Source organism: Protopterus annectens, chromosome 16.part0 (assembly GCF_019279795.1).
Source record: "Protopterus annectens isolate FY-2018-M chromosome 16.part0, PAN1.0, whole genome shotgun sequence".
NCBI lineage: Eukaryota > Metazoa > Chordata > Ceratodontiformes > Protopteridae > Protopterus > Protopterus annectens.
This window is the reverse complement of record NC_056750.1, coordinates 17,394,809-17,412,187: the sequence shown is the minus strand read 5'-3', so window position 1 is coordinate 17,412,187 and position 17,379 is coordinate 17,394,809. Positions and strand designations below refer to the sequence as shown.

The following is a 17,379-nucleotide window of genomic DNA, read 5'->3' as shown; positions in this document are numbered from 1 at the left end:
ATGTATATATATATATATATATATATATATATATATATATATATATATATATATAGTTTACTAGCAAAATATTAAAACTTGGTTCAGGGAATGCGGAAAGTCGAACGTTAGTAAGTTGACTTTCCATGTTGCCTAATGCTAGGAGATCGAGATTACATATCAGCGAATGCAAGTGTGCATTCGATGATAGGTTCATAGGCTCATACTAGGCTATCTGCCCTGGGGCAATTATAAGCCTAGCCCGATTCTGTATGATTTGAGTATACTGTGCCCTTTTTAAGGTTTAGTTTACTGTGCCTTTGTCTAATAGTGACACGGGAGTAATCCCTGGGACAAACCTACGATCCCCCATCCACCTATCGAGATTCTTCTTGAAGAGATTCAGTGAGGTGCTCTGCCTCACATGAACTGGAATTCTATTTCAGAGTGAAGGGAGCCTCTGGGTTATGAACCTGTCCCTCCAGCAGGTTCTATTTATTTCTGTGCTGTTCAAGTCCCTCGGTGTGGCTCTAAGGGATTTAGATTTACTGAGTAGAGCATGTCCATTAATTCTGGATTTGATGTATGTCAGGCATAGTAAAGCTGGAGTTTTTTTAACCGAGCAGCATATGGCATCTGATTGAGACCCTTGATCCTCTTGGTGAGATACTTTTGGGGTCTTTCTAATTGCTGCAGGTGTGTACATCCCAAAGGGGCATTGTATTCTATGATGGGCCTGATGAGGGATGAATAAACGATTACCTCTCTTGAGCTAGATGTGAAACCCTTCGTGATGAGGTGGGCTATGTAGAAGGTCTTTCTAACCACTTTGGCAATGTGGTTTTCAAAGGAGAGACTGCTATCAACTTGGGTCCCCAGGTCCCTAATAACTTTCTCTGTACTTAATGGGTTTCCGCGTATGTGGTAATTTATGGGCACATTGTTTTTGCCAAAGGGTATGACTATACATTTTTTGGCATTTAGCTTTAAACCATGGTGCTGGCACCAGTTATCTGTCTCTGTGAGACCTTTTTGAAGGATGTTTGTGTCAGCTGGAGAGTTGATTATGGTGCCCAGTTTTCAGTCATCTGCGAACTTGGTGAGCCATAGTCCTCCCACGTTTGCCTGTACCTCGGAAAAGTATATACCGAACAAGAGTGGTCCCAGGACAGAACCCTGTGGGACGCCACTTGTGACGGCTCCAGCAACTCTCACTCTGTGGGTTCTGTCTTTGAGCCAGTTTGCGACCCATCTTGTGACATAGGGGTTTATATTTAAGCTGGATAGCTTATCTATGATGCCAGTGGGGTATTGTGTCAAATGCCTTTGCAAGGTCCAGATAGGCTGTGTGGACTACCTTCCCTTCATCTATGGCTTTGGTGACTATTTCGAAGAAGTCAACCAGGTTCAAAAGGCAGGATCTGCCCTTGACAAAGCCGAACTGGGTAGGATCTAGTGTCTGTAGGTCCCCAATGTCTTTGTTTATGAGCTCCATGATGATTCTCTCTATAGCCTTGCAGACTAAGCTAGTCAGGCTTATGGGGCGATAGTTTCCAGGGTCCGTAGAGGCTCCACCTTTGTGGAGTGGGACCAGTGTTGCTGTACGCCATTCTGTGGGCACATATCCTGTAGTGAGGCTGAGATTGTATAGCTGTTTTATTTGAGGGATTAGTTCCTCTTGGAGTTCATGTAGGACCTGGGATGCCATCTGGTCCCATGGAAGCAGTGTTTTTTGCTTTGGAGAGGGCAGCCTTCACCTGAGCATCAGAGATGTTTGGGAGGCAGCCCTCTGCCGGGATAGATACTTGCTCTTTTGGGGGGGAGGGGGTGGAGAAGTTTGCACTGAACCTGTCTGCCAGGATACTGGTGATGTCTGTGGGTTCAGTGTATTTTTTGTCGTTTAGAATCAACTCAGAACAAGTCTGGGATTTGCATCCCAGGTTTCTAACATAACTGAAAAAAGCCTTATGATTGTCTTTGGTGTCCTGTGCAATTTTTCTCTCGAAGCTGGCCTTGGAGTATTTTATGAAGGATTGTAATTTTTTGCTAGTACTGATCAGAGATGCCTTACCTAGTAGGGATTTTGCTCTATCATGTAGTAGCTTCCTCCTTCTGTTGTACAGTTTATTTATGGCAGGGGTCCACCAGACTGGACGCCTGCCTTTGGATGATTGGGTCTTGGTTTTGTTTGGGATAGCATGATCCGTGCATTCCTGGAGATGTCCATAGAATGCGTTTATATAGGATTCTGCAGTTTGGGCCATAGTTTCCACTGGCCCTGGGGCCTTGAAGGATTCCACTTCGGTTTTGAGAAGTGAGAAGTTCGCTTTTGAGAAGTTTTTCACTGTGGTTTTCTGGGCTGGGGGTGGGGTCGGGATGTGGACATCCAGTGAAATTAATTTATGGTCTGATCTTACCAATGAGTGATATACTTCTGGTGTGGAGCATAGAGTCCCCATGTTGGTAATGATCAGGTCTAGTATGTTGTCCCCTCTTGTGGGAATGGTGACTAGTTGTTCCATAGCATTTGAGTTTATAATTTCCAGGAACCTTTGGGCTAAGGTGCTGGGGCTTGAGTAGTGCTCCCAGTCAATGTTTGGGTAGTTGAAGTCGCCCAATATAATGGTGTTCGGAGAGATCTTCATGTTCTCCAATGTTTTCAGGAAAGCCGAGTGGGATTCCTGACTTTGAGAGGGTGGTCTGTAGGATGCTATAAACTGAAAAGCAGTCTTGCCCACTGTTAGTTGCACATGGATGGTCTCCGATACTGCAATGCCACTAACTTGGAGGTGTGGATATCCTTGATAAATATGGAAACTCCCCTCCTTTTGTGGTTCGGTCCGGGTTTTGGGGCCAAAAAGCATGATATGAGGTATAGCCTGGTAGTGCTGGGGTGCTCTCTGGAGCCTTTAACCAGGTTTCTGTCACTGCACAGATATCGATGTTCTCCATACTGAGGAGAGCTTTGAGTGCGTGCATCTTGAGGTTAAGACTTCTGGCGTTTAGCAGCATTACCCTTAGTTTCTTGTTCCTTGTGCTGTCTATGGGGGTGGGTTTGACTTTTGAGCCTTGCCTAAAAAGGCACTATGGGGGTGGCAAGAGCCTTTGCCAATATCCGAAAGCCCAGTGGTGACAGGTGCAAGGTGGCTTGTCGAGCATGTCATCCCAGGCTGACAGACACTGGATCCCCTTTGAATGACACCAACATTTTAGCCAATTGTTAAAATCGATCATTTTGTCTTTGTACTGTGGCATCATTCTAGGTGAGGGTAAGATGCTGCTCAAGGTCAGGGTCATACCAGCCTGGGCTACATGATCAGAGAGCTCCTCTATGTCTCTTTTCATGTAGTCCAGGGAGGTACGTCTCAGGTCATTCACACCAGCATGTACAATGACTGAGTCATATTTGTATTTGCTTTGGAGTGACCTGAGTGCTTGCGTTATGTGGCGGATCCTAGCACCTGACAGGCAGCTCACCGTGACCTTCTCTTTATTCAGCCTGGTGAGCGGGGCGTCAGTGTGTCTGACAATAGAGTCACCTATTACAAGAGTATCAGGTGTGTTATTCAGCCTTGGGGCTGTGGCTGCTTGGCACACTGACTTTGTGGGCTATGTGTTGTGCGTGTTTTGTTTTGAGGTAGCGTTTGCTTGAATGTCTGCTTTGGAGGTCTCTGTTGCTTAGGTAGATTTTTATTTAGAGCCTCCGAGTATGTTTTTGTGTATTTATGTGTTTGGTTCGCTGATGTGGTGGGACTATGTGATACTGGAATTGTGTTGTGTGAGGTTACCTTCTCCTCCTGACTGGTTACACCAGTTTTGAGATGAGAGAGCTCAGCCTCCAGTTTGGCTAAATAGTTGTATCTCTCACATATATTTGAACCTGTTTGGAGGAGGAGAGGGTTGTCCGTGTACATGAGACAGTTGTAACATTGCCTCAAAATTCCCAGATTCACCAGCTGGACTGGAGAGGAAACCATTGACTGACCTTTGGACATGCTAGAGTAATATAGGGAAACTGAATTTAAGGCGGACCAATAGAGGACAGGATAATCGTAGAGAGTATAAGAGTAAGTAGTGCTTATGGTTTAATAGTGCTAACTTGTAGGATTACTTAATTGGACCAGTGAAGGACCTTAGAATGAGAATATGGTGTTTAAATTGAGAGGTAGAGCAGTTCTAAGGGAAAAAGTGAAGAGCAGACTTTGTGGAGCCAGGAATAGTTTAAACCCAATTAGCGGCTCTGCCCGCTGTTAAGAGGATTTTAAGAGAGGAAGATGAAGGAGTTTTGGAATTGACCCAAAATGGCCAATAAAACTACAGTTTCAAGTCAGTAACCACTCCCACAGGGGCAGGCAGGCTGCTCAATGTTTTTCACTGCCACTGATCAACAGAGAGACTTCCCTTTAGCCCAAGCAAAAAATGGCCTGACAGAAACTTACAAACAGTTCAAGAACAGCAAGCCTGTAACTGAACTTTTTTAAATCTCAGAAAAGTGGGAAAAAAGCAAGATTTTTTGTTATTTTTGTTTTTTTCAGAGGTAGCAGAGGTTCACAAGTATCAACAAGTTATAACAGTGCAGTAAATGACCCCACACAAGAGTGCTAGGCCAAAGACAGATAAAATGCAAGTTTTGAGGAAAAAACGATTTTAAAAATAAGTGCAAACAGGAAATTCAGTAAACAGCTCTAGGTTGTGCTCTAAAAACAGTTACTAATGCAGAAATCAAGTTTAACAAGCCAGAAAATGCTCAATATAGGCAGCTATTCAGAAAAACTTAGCAAATAAACAGAGGAAAAATACTTAAAATCTCAAAAGTGGCTCCTTTCTTCTCTCAGCATTTTCTCCTCTTGGTGGGTGCTTCACCAACAGCCAACAAGCCTGAAAAGACGCCAAACCCATAGTAACTCGATGTTGTGAGTAGAGTCGCGGTACAGTGCGGAAAGGGAACTGTATCCCTTTCCTCACTGTAGTGCAATCTCAGAGTTAGAATATTTAATATGCAGGAGGTGTGTTAGGTGTAGCCCCCACAAGGGGGTGCAGGGGGTCTTGCCCCCCTGCTAAAACCTGATTGACATTGTAGGTGTTTCATTACGTTTGCACCTACATTGCCATCGTGGCCGATTTTCAACATTAATGTAGAATCTGTTAAATTCAATCAACAGATTCGACATTATAAGCTAATTAGTATGCTGGAAGTGTGACGTAATTTTGTTCTATTGAAGTGTTCTGAATATCGATATTTTGATAGTAAACCAATATATATATATGTATATATATATATATATATATATATATATATATATATATATATATCCATAGAGAGAGAGAGACAGAGAGATACACACACACACACACACACACACACACACACACACACACACACACACACACACACACACACACACGCACACACAGCTAGATGTCCTCACATATCACTGTTGCTGTATTCTAAACAGAAGGGATCTTCTACCCAGTGCTCAGCCAGTATACAAAAGCCTAATGATCTTGTGTGTGCCATACATCACACTTATGCTCCCCACATAGAATGTAGGGCATACAAGGGATGTATAGACGCAGCTACCCTGAACTTCTTTGCCATCAACTCAAATGCCATTATTGCTAGTTGGTCTGAACACCTTGTTGTTGTGTTGAATACCTAGCTGCCCCTTGGGGTTGTTTTTTTTTCTTGGTCTTGTATTTATTTTGCTTACCTAGAGTTTATGTCACCCAAGAAGGGAAAATTTCAGTGTGGGAGGCAGATTCTCCATAAGGATCATCACAAACAGTTTCTTTTTTTATTTTGGCACTTCCTATGACCATACCTCCTGTAGTATATGTAAGGTATTTGTGCCTAAGACACTCATTTGTCAGCCATTTGTCTTCCCTGGTCACTTATCTTTGAAAACCAATGGTTCAAACACTTAGCCCAGGGTACCATGGAAGAATTCTTTAACTCCTAGATACTCCAGGTCTATATTTATTTATTTATTTATTTTACATTTGTTGACCAGGCTAGTGCAACTGGATGCATGTCCATTTTCAGTAGATGCCCGGGGAGAAAAGCTCCAGGAAAACATACAAAATTAATAGAGGATATAAGAAAAACAATGTAAACAGCAGTAATTGTTACATCAAAACATTATACCAAATAATTGATTAAAAATGTATTGATTTTATTTTTTTTAACAGAAGATGAACTACTCTTAGTAACTATAGCATAATCAAAAATTTTTAAGGGTAGTATACTAAAGAAGGTATAATATACTTGTAAACATTGAATTTATATGCAAAACTTAGTATATAGAAGCATTATAGGAAGGTTGTAGTAGATGTAGGTTGAAAATTAGAGTCAAGAAAAAATGTTACTCAGGGATGGAACAGGAGCATAACCAGTTGTTATTGAGAAATAGTTTTAGATTTATTTTAAAAAGTGGGAGTGAGGTCTGAGATGTGAGATCAGGCGGTAGTTGATTCATACTTTTCCGACAAGAGTTAGAGAACAAGGAGTCACCTGCTGAGTGTTTTGATTTGGTACTGTTCATCAGCATTTTGTTTGAGGAGCGTAGATTCTTGAGATTATTATATGGTTTAATGAGGCTAGAGAGTATAGGAGTGTTGCCGGGTTGACAAAGGGTCTTATGGGTTATAGTAAGTTGGTGGAATTGAATCTGATTAAGAAATTCTAACCAGCCTAGTTGTTTTAGATTCAGACAGTGATGAGTTCTGAAAGGAGAGCCTGTAGCAAATCTGGCAATATTATTATAGGATATAGCTAGTTTGTTAAGGTTATTTTTAGAGAGGTTGGTGTATATAGGAGAGGCATAGAGTAGGGTTGAAATTAAGTGAGTTCTGGCTATAGCAGTCCTAGCTACTGGTGTAAGAAAGGGTTTGATTCTGTAGAGGGATCCTAGTTTTCTGTTAATTAATTTTATTGTGGTATTTATGTGAGTATCAAAGTTGAGATAATTGTCAATTGTAATTCCTAAGAGTTTAGTGGTTGGGTCAGGAGAAATAAGAGTAATATTATCGGATGTGAGAGTGAAATGTAGAGGGGTGGACTTTTGGGTTGGTGTGAAGAGTAATAGTTTAGTTTTTTGGGGGTTTAGTAGGAGGCAGCAGTTAGAGAACCAAAGTTCTACAGTATTGAAAGCTTTTTGTGTAAGAGACTGAAGTTCGGCCTGGGAAGTGGCTGAACAGATTATAGTAGAGTCGTCTACATATTGAATGCAAGTGGAGTGTGGAATGCCTAAATGGAGGTCATTGATATAAATGGAAAACAAGAGAGTGCCTAATATGGAGCCCTGTGGAACACCTAGTGAGATAGGAAGGTGATTAGATAGTTTATTTTGCCAGAGTACAGCCTGCTGTCGGTTTTCAAGGTAAGATATGAACCAATTCATAGATAGAGGGTCAAGTGAAAGGGACCTCAGTATATGTAGAAGGATTTGGTGATTAACCATGTCAAAAGCTTTAGATAAATCGACAAAGACTGCAGAGGAAAGAATATTTTTGTTACGGTTTTCATTGATACAGTTTGTGAAGGATAGCAGGGCAGTGGTGGTACTGTGGAAAGGTCTGAATCCATGTTGACATTTAGTCAGTAGGTTGTGATGGAGAAGGTGGTTAAGTAGTTGTTTGTGGATGCACTTTTCCATTATTTTTGCAAGTGGGGAGAGTAGAGCTATGGGACGAAAATTGTAAAAGTCATTGGAGTTCCCACCTTTATGTAGTGGGATGATATGAGAAATTTTCCAGATAGATGGGATAGTACCTTCCTTTATGATTTATCAGTATGGAGATGGGATAAGCTATAGCTTTAGCTCCTTTGTGCAGGAATTCAGCTGGGAATTTATCAGCTGAGGGGGTAGTCGGTTTTAGCTTTTGGAGAAGGGAGCAGATATAGGATGTGGGCACTGGTTCTAAATTAAATAATGGGGGTGGCTTGGTAGTGGGAGTTGGAGGTATCGAGGGATAGATGGCTAGCAAGAGTTTGGATAGTGTTAGTGAAGAAAGAATTGAAGGCATTAGCTGTTTATGTTAGATTTTCAGGGCTAGAGCCTAGAGGGTTGGGGTAATAGTTTCACCTGGGTAAAGAAGTTTGTTAATACTAGTCCAAAATTTTTGTGGTTCCTTTGAGGGAGGATTGTTGTAGTTATTATATCATCGAATGCTTAAAAAAGCGAACGATGAATAATCGAACCCATGTAAGCGAAAGCTTACAATCTCGAAAATCGCTGTCCAAAAAAAAAAAAAAAAAAAAAAAGAAAAAAAATTGAAATAATACATAATGTGGGGGGACCCTCCTACTTAAATATACCAAGTCCGAGATCACACTACAGTGCCGCAAATGGCAAAGTAATGGTAGCGGCCAAGCAAATTCTTGCCCTGGGAAAGAACTTGCTTAAAAGCTGCTTCATTATTTTGTGTTTTTGTTGTTTCAAGTTTGACCAAGACACATGTGATATTATGTGTCTTCGGTCATCTGATAGAAACCTGATACTCCCACTAGGTAAGAAGAAGGCCAAGAAGTCTCAGCCAGATTCTTTAACTGTCCAGCCTCCACTGGACATCCCTCTAGAAGTGGGTAATAGATCTGTAGGTTGTTCTGGATCTACATCAGGTTTCTCTGCTGTGACCCCGTCTGATGCTGTCATGGATCAATTATTTCATGTCTTTTGAGGTTTTGTATGCATCTGCTTCAGACATCAAGGGAGAACTGTGGTTAATTATCTCAGAGGGTCCTAGAGAGATTATGCAGATATTGGTTGAGGAGGAGGTTCCAATTTCTCTTACTGAATCTCACCAAGGGTCAGAGCCTCTGGTATTTGTTAGGGCTGATATCCCTTCTAAGAAAAGACAAAATCTGAAGCATGTTTCAGTCCATCCCAAGGATCCTCAAAGGGAATGGCAAGAGTTTACTCAAGGCTTGTTTTCTGCCTTGATGGTCCTGAAGCCTCTTCAAGGGGTTTTGGTACCAGCTCCTCCTTGAACCTCTGCCTCTTACAAATGGCTTAAGGAACTGGATTCCTCGGATGAGGATTCAGAGTCTGATGAGAAGTTCTTGCCCTATTCTTCACAGATGTCTTCACATTTGGTGTATGGGTCTGAGGAAGAGGAGTGTATTAGCACTGAGTCTCCTTTTGAGGAATTATCCTTTGGGGCACTATTGCTAAGATGACAGAATACTTTAAGTGGGAGTCTTCTCAAATGTTGGATATTCAGAGAAGATATTATGAGTTGCTTTAGGTGGATACTCCTAAACCATCAGCAGTTCCTCCTGTGTTGGCTACCTTGTTAGATACTTTCATTGCTGCTTCCAAGTCTCCTGATTCTCATCCTCCTTCTACTAAGAAACCTGACAGAGTGTATAAGGTTCCTGAGGATTGTCAATATTTATTTAAATGTACTTCTGCTGATCTTGCTGTGGTATCAGCCTCTTCTGGCAACCTTCTAAGCTTCTGCCCTTTTCCAAACTTTTGCTTTTGATAAGGATAGTAGAGCAATGGAGAGAATTGGTGAGAAACTTTACACTGCTTCTACTTTGGCCTTTGGGGCTGTTAATTACCAGACCCACATGACAAGGTATGCTCTGGCCTTGAGTGCTCAGACTTGTCAGGTTATTTCTGACCTCCCTGATTCTGAAGGCAAATCCTCTGCCTTATGTGTCTTAGGTTCTGCATCTCAAGTGGCTCACCACTCTATTAAGTGTAGCTATGATGCTGCTGATGCTGTTCCAGGGCTGTGGCTTTTGGGTCTGTCATGAGGCATTATTCTTGGCTTTATCTCCAGTCTCTACCCAAAGACATTAAGGCAGACATATTTTTATTACTCCTATCCTCAAGTTCCAGAAGAATTAACCTTCTAGATCTACTTTTGTTTGCATGCAACCCCACCAGGCCTCCAAGAGCAGGAAGGATGGTAGGCAGACCCTCCTCTGCTAAGGCTTCTCAGATTTCTCTGGCCCAAAAGCCTCCTTTATCTGTTAAGCCTGATTCTCTTTGACAATTTACCCCCCCTTAGAACAGGTTCCTTTGTCCATTTGGCTTCTCATCACTTCAGACTCTAGGGTTCTTTCTACCATCCGTCAGGGCCACTTCTTGGTATGGAAGTCTCTCCCTCCTTTTTCAAGAATTTCTCAACCTTCTCTAGAGTAACTTCCTCATTTCATGGAGGTTTTAGGGTCCCTGGTGAACCAAGGAACCATTCAACCTGTCTTCCCGTCCCAAGTGGGAAAGGATTTTTATTCCAGGATGTTTTTGGTTCCTCAGAAGGAGGGCACTTGGTGACATATTCTGGATCTCTGCCTGCTCATTACCTTTCTCAAGGTCCCTTCTTTTCAGACTACTACCCTTCAAACCTTGTTTCCTCTTTTACCACCCCAGGCTTTTCTGGCGTCTTTGGATTTGAAAGATCCTTACCTTCGTATCCCTATTCACCCTCTTTTCAGGAAGTGTTTATGTTTCTCTGTCTCTTCCTTTTAATTTCAGTTCTCTCCTATGCTCCTTGACCTCCATACTGCCCCAAGGGTATTCACAAAATGCATAGCTCCTGTGGTTGCTTTCTTCAGGCTCCAAGACATTCAGATTTCTCCTTATCTAGATGACCTGTTGCTTTAGGCACCTTCTTCCAGCCATCTATTACAGGAACTAAAGTTTACTATCTCTCTCTTCTTTGAAGTCTGAGGTTCAGCAGAATTCAAACAGTGCCAATGTTAGCCTCTCTTTCATCTCCAAAAGTGTTGTCATTGATCATCTTCTTTCAATCTCTACTGCCTCTCACTGCCATGCCAGCCAGGGAGTGTCTTCAGGCCTTGGGATTCATGACCTCTTCTATTCCAATTCTTCCTCTTGCCAGGCTGGATATGTGGAAGCTTCATTGGCATCTGAAGTCAGTTTGGCTGCAGCGTTGTCTCCCTCTGGATTTCAATGTACCTCTCCTTCCATGTCTAAAGAAAGAATTTTTGTGGTGGATTCAACACTTTGCTCTCAACCCAGGCCTGCCCTTTCAGCCTCCAGTCCCTTCTCAAGAACTGTTCACCAATGCCTCAGATATGTTGTGGGGTGCTTGTTTTGGTTACCTGAAAGTTCAGGGTCTCTGGCTCCCCATAAGAAGTTAGACCATATCAACATCAAAGAGATGAGTGCTGTGATTCTGGGCCTTCAAGATTTTCACCCCATGTTCTGTCCAGGCCCCTGGAGATATACACAGACAACACTGCAGTGATGTGGTATGTCAACAAGCAGGGAGGCACAAACTCTTACCTCCTCTGCAGGATGGCTCTTCAGGCTTGGGAGGTGGCTCTCAGTTATCAGTTCACTCTTCAGGCAGTATGCATTCCTTTAGAGCACAATCTAGTGATAGACTGTCTGAGCAGGTCCAAAACACAGATTCATGAATGGATGCTTCAGAGAAACATGTTTCTGGACATTGTCCATGGGTAGTGATATTCCTCAAGTAGTACCTTTTGTCTCCCCTATGAACAGGCAGCTTCCTCTCTTCTCTTCCAGAGTGCCATGCTATCTGGAATGGAAGACAGAAGCCCTTTCCTTTCCTTGGAAAGGGATGTTTCTTTGTGCTTTTCGCCTCTTCCTCTACTTCCAACAGTCCTGCAAAAGATTATCCAGACTCCCCATAAATCTTGCTAGTGGCTCCCTTTTGGCCAAGACAGCACTGGTCCCCCCTCTTAATGCATCTGGCCAGAGGCAATCATCCCGAGTTATCTCACTGGTTGGTTCTCCTCACACAGGACAAGGGGTCCCTCATCCATTCTCATGTGTCCACTCTTCAACTGACACTATGGGTAATAGGGATTTCATCCCTTTCTGGTATGTCTTTTCTGAGGACATGCTCAGGGTTTTACAAGAGGCAAGGGAACCCTCAACCAGAAAATCTTGTTTGTCCAAATGGAAAAGATTTTCTGTCTGGTGCCATGTTTGTAATCAGGACCCTTGTTCAGTGAGGGTCCCTATGGTTCTCTCTTATTTGTGTAAATTGTCAGCCATTTCTGCTTGTCTGCCCTTGAATCATCCTTTGGCTTTTCATTTTGTGGTCTGAAAGGCATTCTGCATATTAGGTCTCCAAAGAAATCTATTTCTTCTCCTTGGGACCATAATTTTATTTTGGAAAAATTGACTCGGGCTCCTTTTCAGCCTGCAGATTCTGCTTCTTTGCACATTGTACCTGGAAGACTATTTTGTTGCCGGCTCTTACTTCTGCTAGGAGGGTTTCTGAGCTCCAGGCCCTTATGGCCATTCCTCCTTTTTTGTTTTTTTACAGGGACAGGGTGCCCCTTCATACTAATCCTCCTTTTATGCCCAAGGTGGTCAATGAGTTGTTCTTCAGTCAGTCAGTACAACTCCTGTCCTTCTTCCCTTCTCCTCAGTCTGTTACTGAGAGGGTCTTGCATACCTTGGATTTGCACAGGCAGCTCAGGTAGTGTTTGGATAAAACAAAGGCCATTCAAATGTCTGATCAGCTTTTTGTTTCCTTTCATTCCAGGACATTGAGTTTGGCTGTTCTAAACAAACAGTCTCCTCTTGGATATCTAAGGCCATTTCTTTTTTTAATACTTTTCATGGAAAATCTCTGTCTGTTTCTGTTAGAGCTCATTCAACTATGGTGTTACCTCTTCTGGTGCCTTCTTCAAGGGGTTGGACACCAATTCCATCCTTGAAGCTGCTACTTGGTCTTTAGTGCATACCTTTACTAAGCATTATAAGTTGGATATGGTTTCCTAGGGCCAGAGCAGATTTTGCTAGAACCATTTTATATGGGTCTGTTGAGGACTCTTCTCAGCCTTCCACCTCCCATTCTGTTTCTTGAGCTTTTTTTTACTCTCCCTTCTGTTTAGAATACTGCAACAGTGATATGAAATGACATAGTACAGTTGTATAAAATATTACCTTAAAAGTAGATGTCCTTCTCTTCACTGTTGCAGTATTTGCTCCTTCTTGTTTGTTTTGGTTTTTGTTTTGGATTCACTCCTGCCTGAGGATTCCCCTTTTTCTTTTGCATTTTTTCCTTCTGGATGTGCATGAACTCCTTTGTCCTATGCAGAGTGTTCTCCTTTGGGGAAATTGAATTCTGGGTAGCTACGTCCGTACATCCGTTTTATGCCCTATATTCTGTGCGGGAAGCATAGGTGTGATGTACAGTGCATACAAAATCATTAGGTTTTAGTATGCTGGCTGAATGTTGGGCTGCTCTGTTTGGGAGAGTCCTTCTGTTTATAGTACTGCAACAGTGAAGAGAAGGACATCTACTGTTATGGTAAGATTTTACACAACTATACTACAGAGAGAGAGATGTATAGCTACATATAGATGTAGAAAGACACATAGATGTGTGTGAGTGTATATGTATATATATATATATATATATATATATATATATATATATATATATATATATATTTATACACACACAAATACACTTCAAATCTTCCATTCTCCATTACAGTCCTGCTGATTACAATTTTGGTTGGGAGTAGGTTTGGCATAATAGTTAAGTTCTTCACCCAATAAACACATGATACAGGGTTTGATTCTGGTCTCGGGTTACTGGCTAGGGTTAAAATGGCCCTTCAGTGCAATTAGTCCAGTATTTACGTATGACTCTCTTGATGACCCCTCTTTACCCTGAGCCAGTAGTGAAGGCACTTCCATACTCACCACTGACACCAGTGAGAGATGGCCACTAATAACAGGAATAGATTTACACAGTATTTCAAATGCAGCTCTCTGCATCAAGCACAGTTTCCCTCAAGAGCATACAGGGAACGTGCTCCAGATCTGGGACTGGACTCTCTTTTTCTCCAGATCCCAAACAAGAATCACATTGGAGCATGGTGCCCCAGTTCCAAGTATCTGACACACACACACTTGAATATCTGATTTCACACACACACACACACACACACACACACACACACACACACACACACACACACACCTGGGGAAGACTGACATAGATTTACCAGCTGTGTCCCCTCTCTCCAGATCAGAGGCGGTGTTAACATTTTGGGGGCTTCCAGCAAATGTCGTCAGGTGCCCCCTAGGCACTTCCAGTCTAAGTATCACCCTGTAACTGCCACCCCTACAATGCAACTTTTAGTTCATGCTGCAAAGTTTTGGGAGTAGTACGCACAGACTGATCTGTAGCTTCAGTGCTCTTAGATTACAACAGGCCTATATACCACACTGTGTTGGTCCATCTCACAAAGGGACATTCGTAGTTCCTACAATGATACATTACAACAACTCTCTGTACAGGGCTAGGCTTAGGTGAAATGGTGCCTTAGGTGTACTGTTTCAGCCCCCCACACACACACCTCTAGTACTCCCCCCCCCCCCCATCTTGGGCTCTCCACATCACATACATTATTTTTCCTTCCTTTTCTCACATTTTGCCTTATTCTTCAGCTTTTTCAATAAACTGTAACTTTCTGTATGCTCTGAATTGCATTTTAAAGTTTTTTTTTAATACAACTTTTTCATCCAATGAAAAGATGAACGTAAATTATGATTAAGATGGTTAAGGTGATTGTGAGGAAAGTGAAAAAAATAATTATTACAGTAATGTATTCTATTTTGTTGCTCCTAGACAGTATACTGCCCCTACACAAGCAATGATAACCCTTCTTTGTACACCTCTGCGGTCTGTGAGAAAAGTAAAAGAAATAATGACCACACACTCCTCAGCCCAAACACAAACTATAATGACCTTTTGTGTACACCTCTAAGGTTTGACTGTGATGAAAATTAAAGAAGTAATAACCAGACAGGCATGTCACAAAATATCAAGATAACTGGCTATGGTTGGGGGCTCCCAGTGACTGCAGGGTTTGCTGGTGTCTAAAGCCGGCCATGCTCCAGATTACAGTGTAGCTGCCACCAGCCAGATACTGTAAGGCTCTTACAAGGGGCTACTAGGGGTGGCGTAAGCCATACAGAATCGGGCTAGGCTTATAATTGCCCCAGGGCAGATAGCCTAGTATGAACCTATGAACCTATGAACTAATTATACTGTGTCAAAATAATACTAATATGAATAGTAGAGTGTGATTGAAGCAGTAAGGCTTTTCAGAATGGTCACAGTGACACTGAAATAAGCACAGGCACTCTCAAGATATTAAAGGTATTAACTAAAAGACCAGCCACAATGAAAAGGTACAAACTATTTAATAATGGATAATAATAATAGAAGACAAGAAAATAATTAATATTTAGTCACAATAAACACCAGTTTTCAGTCACAGGAAATATAAAAATAACACAGCTGGATAGAATCTCACAGATGCAATAAAAGAAATAATGCTAAACTAATCTCATTGTACCTTTCCAAACTGAACTAAAGAGAAACTGTCCCTAGTTAACTCACTTAATATCACAAGGCAAGATGTACTGCTGAGATGCTCACTTCCACAAGGCAAGATGAGATAATACATACACTAACTGAACTGACTCAACAACTAACAACTGAACAACTGAACTGTTATAAATGACGTAGATCCTTTATCAGATTCCAAAGAAAAACAAAAAAACAAACTGGTGCTGCCAGAGTTCCATCCTTCAGCTAGCTATAGAATTACATCACATCTAGTCACCTGACTCTGGCACAGTTCACATTCAGAACTCTGTTAAGATTCTGTTGCAATGTTTTTAACATAAGCAACTTTTACAAATACATTTTTAATACAAACATCTGTACAAATTAATGTGACAGTCAAATGACATAAGATTATTTGTAAAACTTCAACTAGTCATGCTGGCATATGTCACACATGCACCGTCTCACTTCTCCTGATACAACTAGCAATACCTCACAACATCACAACCCTATCTATCTATCTATCTATCTATCTATCTATCTATCTATCTATCTATCTATCTATCTATCTATCTATCTATCTATCTAATCTGTCTCTCTATCCATCCATCCATATAGGGTTTCTCAGTAGTTTATGGAATACACAGCTTCTCAACAGTTATTTTCAGTGTCACAGACTATTGAATGCACTCGTAACTGACTGCAAGTTCTACCAAATCACATAGCAGTGACTCTGGCATCCTTTAGGGTGTTTCCCTTTTGTTGATGGTTTTGTGGCTATGGAGTTAGTATATATATAACTTAGTGAATGCGGAGCCAGACCCACCTCCCCCAATGGAGAACATGTTTTTTAATTACTGATTCCAAAAGGAAGCTGTGTAGATAGGTTGATATAATTACGTATACTCAGATAATCTATCCAGATCTTCTTAAACAAAGCAACAGTTCTGGTTAATCCCATTATGTGTGAATGGACAGAAGAACCTGGAAGACAGAAATGGCAACAAAGTATCATAGTGTGATGACACAAAGTATATTGTGCAAGAAAAACCTGTTGCTGAAAAAAATAACATCATTATGACAGACCTGTCAGAGCACTTTAGGGTAAAACAAATGATAAAATAATAGTCATTTATAGTGATTCAGAGATGTTAGATTTATATAGAAAATAAACATATGATAAAATATTTTTTTTCAGTTTCTGAGCATAGCTGTCCTGTATTTAACCAAGCCATAAAAACAAATAATCTTTTGCTAAAACATTGAAAATACACCAAAGAAGTTTTTACTTATTAAGATTTACTATTTTCTAGTTTTTTTTTTTTATGTTTCGACTTTTTCCTCGGACATGTTTGGTTTGATGTGTTTCATTTTTGATTTTCCAGGGGTTCTGAAAGCAACCTCATTTAAAGACAGATGTCTTCAAACAACCTTGACCCAGGACAAGGTCCGTGGTAGTATGGATTGTCTTTACCTGAACATCTGGATACCTCAAGGAACCTCAGGTACTTTTCATCACTGCTGTTGTTGCTGTAGTAACCACTGTCTTACTGTACTGTTAAATTTTCAATTGTTCATGTAGTTGGCAGAAAAATATGACAAAACCTGAATAGCTTTCTGGAGGTCGTAAAAGGTCACATTTCAGTATTGATTAAGTAAAGAACTGAATGCAGACTTCCTAAAAGATCTTAAGATTTTTAGTGGTACTTTGTAAAAACAAATTGCAGAGTAAATGCATCACACTGTATTACATTAAAGAATTCTGAAATAATACATTAGAATTTTTTGCAAAAAAAGTTGCTAAATTCCCACTGGAATCTCCAGTTTCATTACATATTTTTTTCCATGTAGTTACAATCAGTTATCACCTGAGAAACAGACAAGACAGTTAAGAACCTTGTTTCACATTCAGACTGAAAATGCCAGTAGCGTTGTCGCCTCACAGTAAGACGTCCTGTTCAATTCTCAGCTAAAGCGTCTTCTGTGTGGAGACATGCGTGAATGGGCATACCTTCGTTGAATTTTGTGCGTCAGAGCTGGCAACTTGGTACATAAAAATCTACTGCCAATCAT

General features: G+C 41.2%; 1 protein-coding gene across 1 annotated transcript in view; it reads left to right on the top strand.

The window, feature by feature from the left end:
* The window catches only part of LOC122790388 (bile salt-activated lipase-like), a 199,330-nt gene that overhangs the window by 14,499 nt on the left and 167,452 nt on the right, over nt 1-17,379 (top strand). Inside the window, exon 3 of the mRNA XM_044057901.1 lies at nt 16,692-16,811. Within this exon, the coding sequence (XP_043913836.1) occupies nt 16,692-16,811 (120 nt within the window). The remainder of the gene's footprint in view (nt 1-16,691; nt 16,812-17,379) is intronic.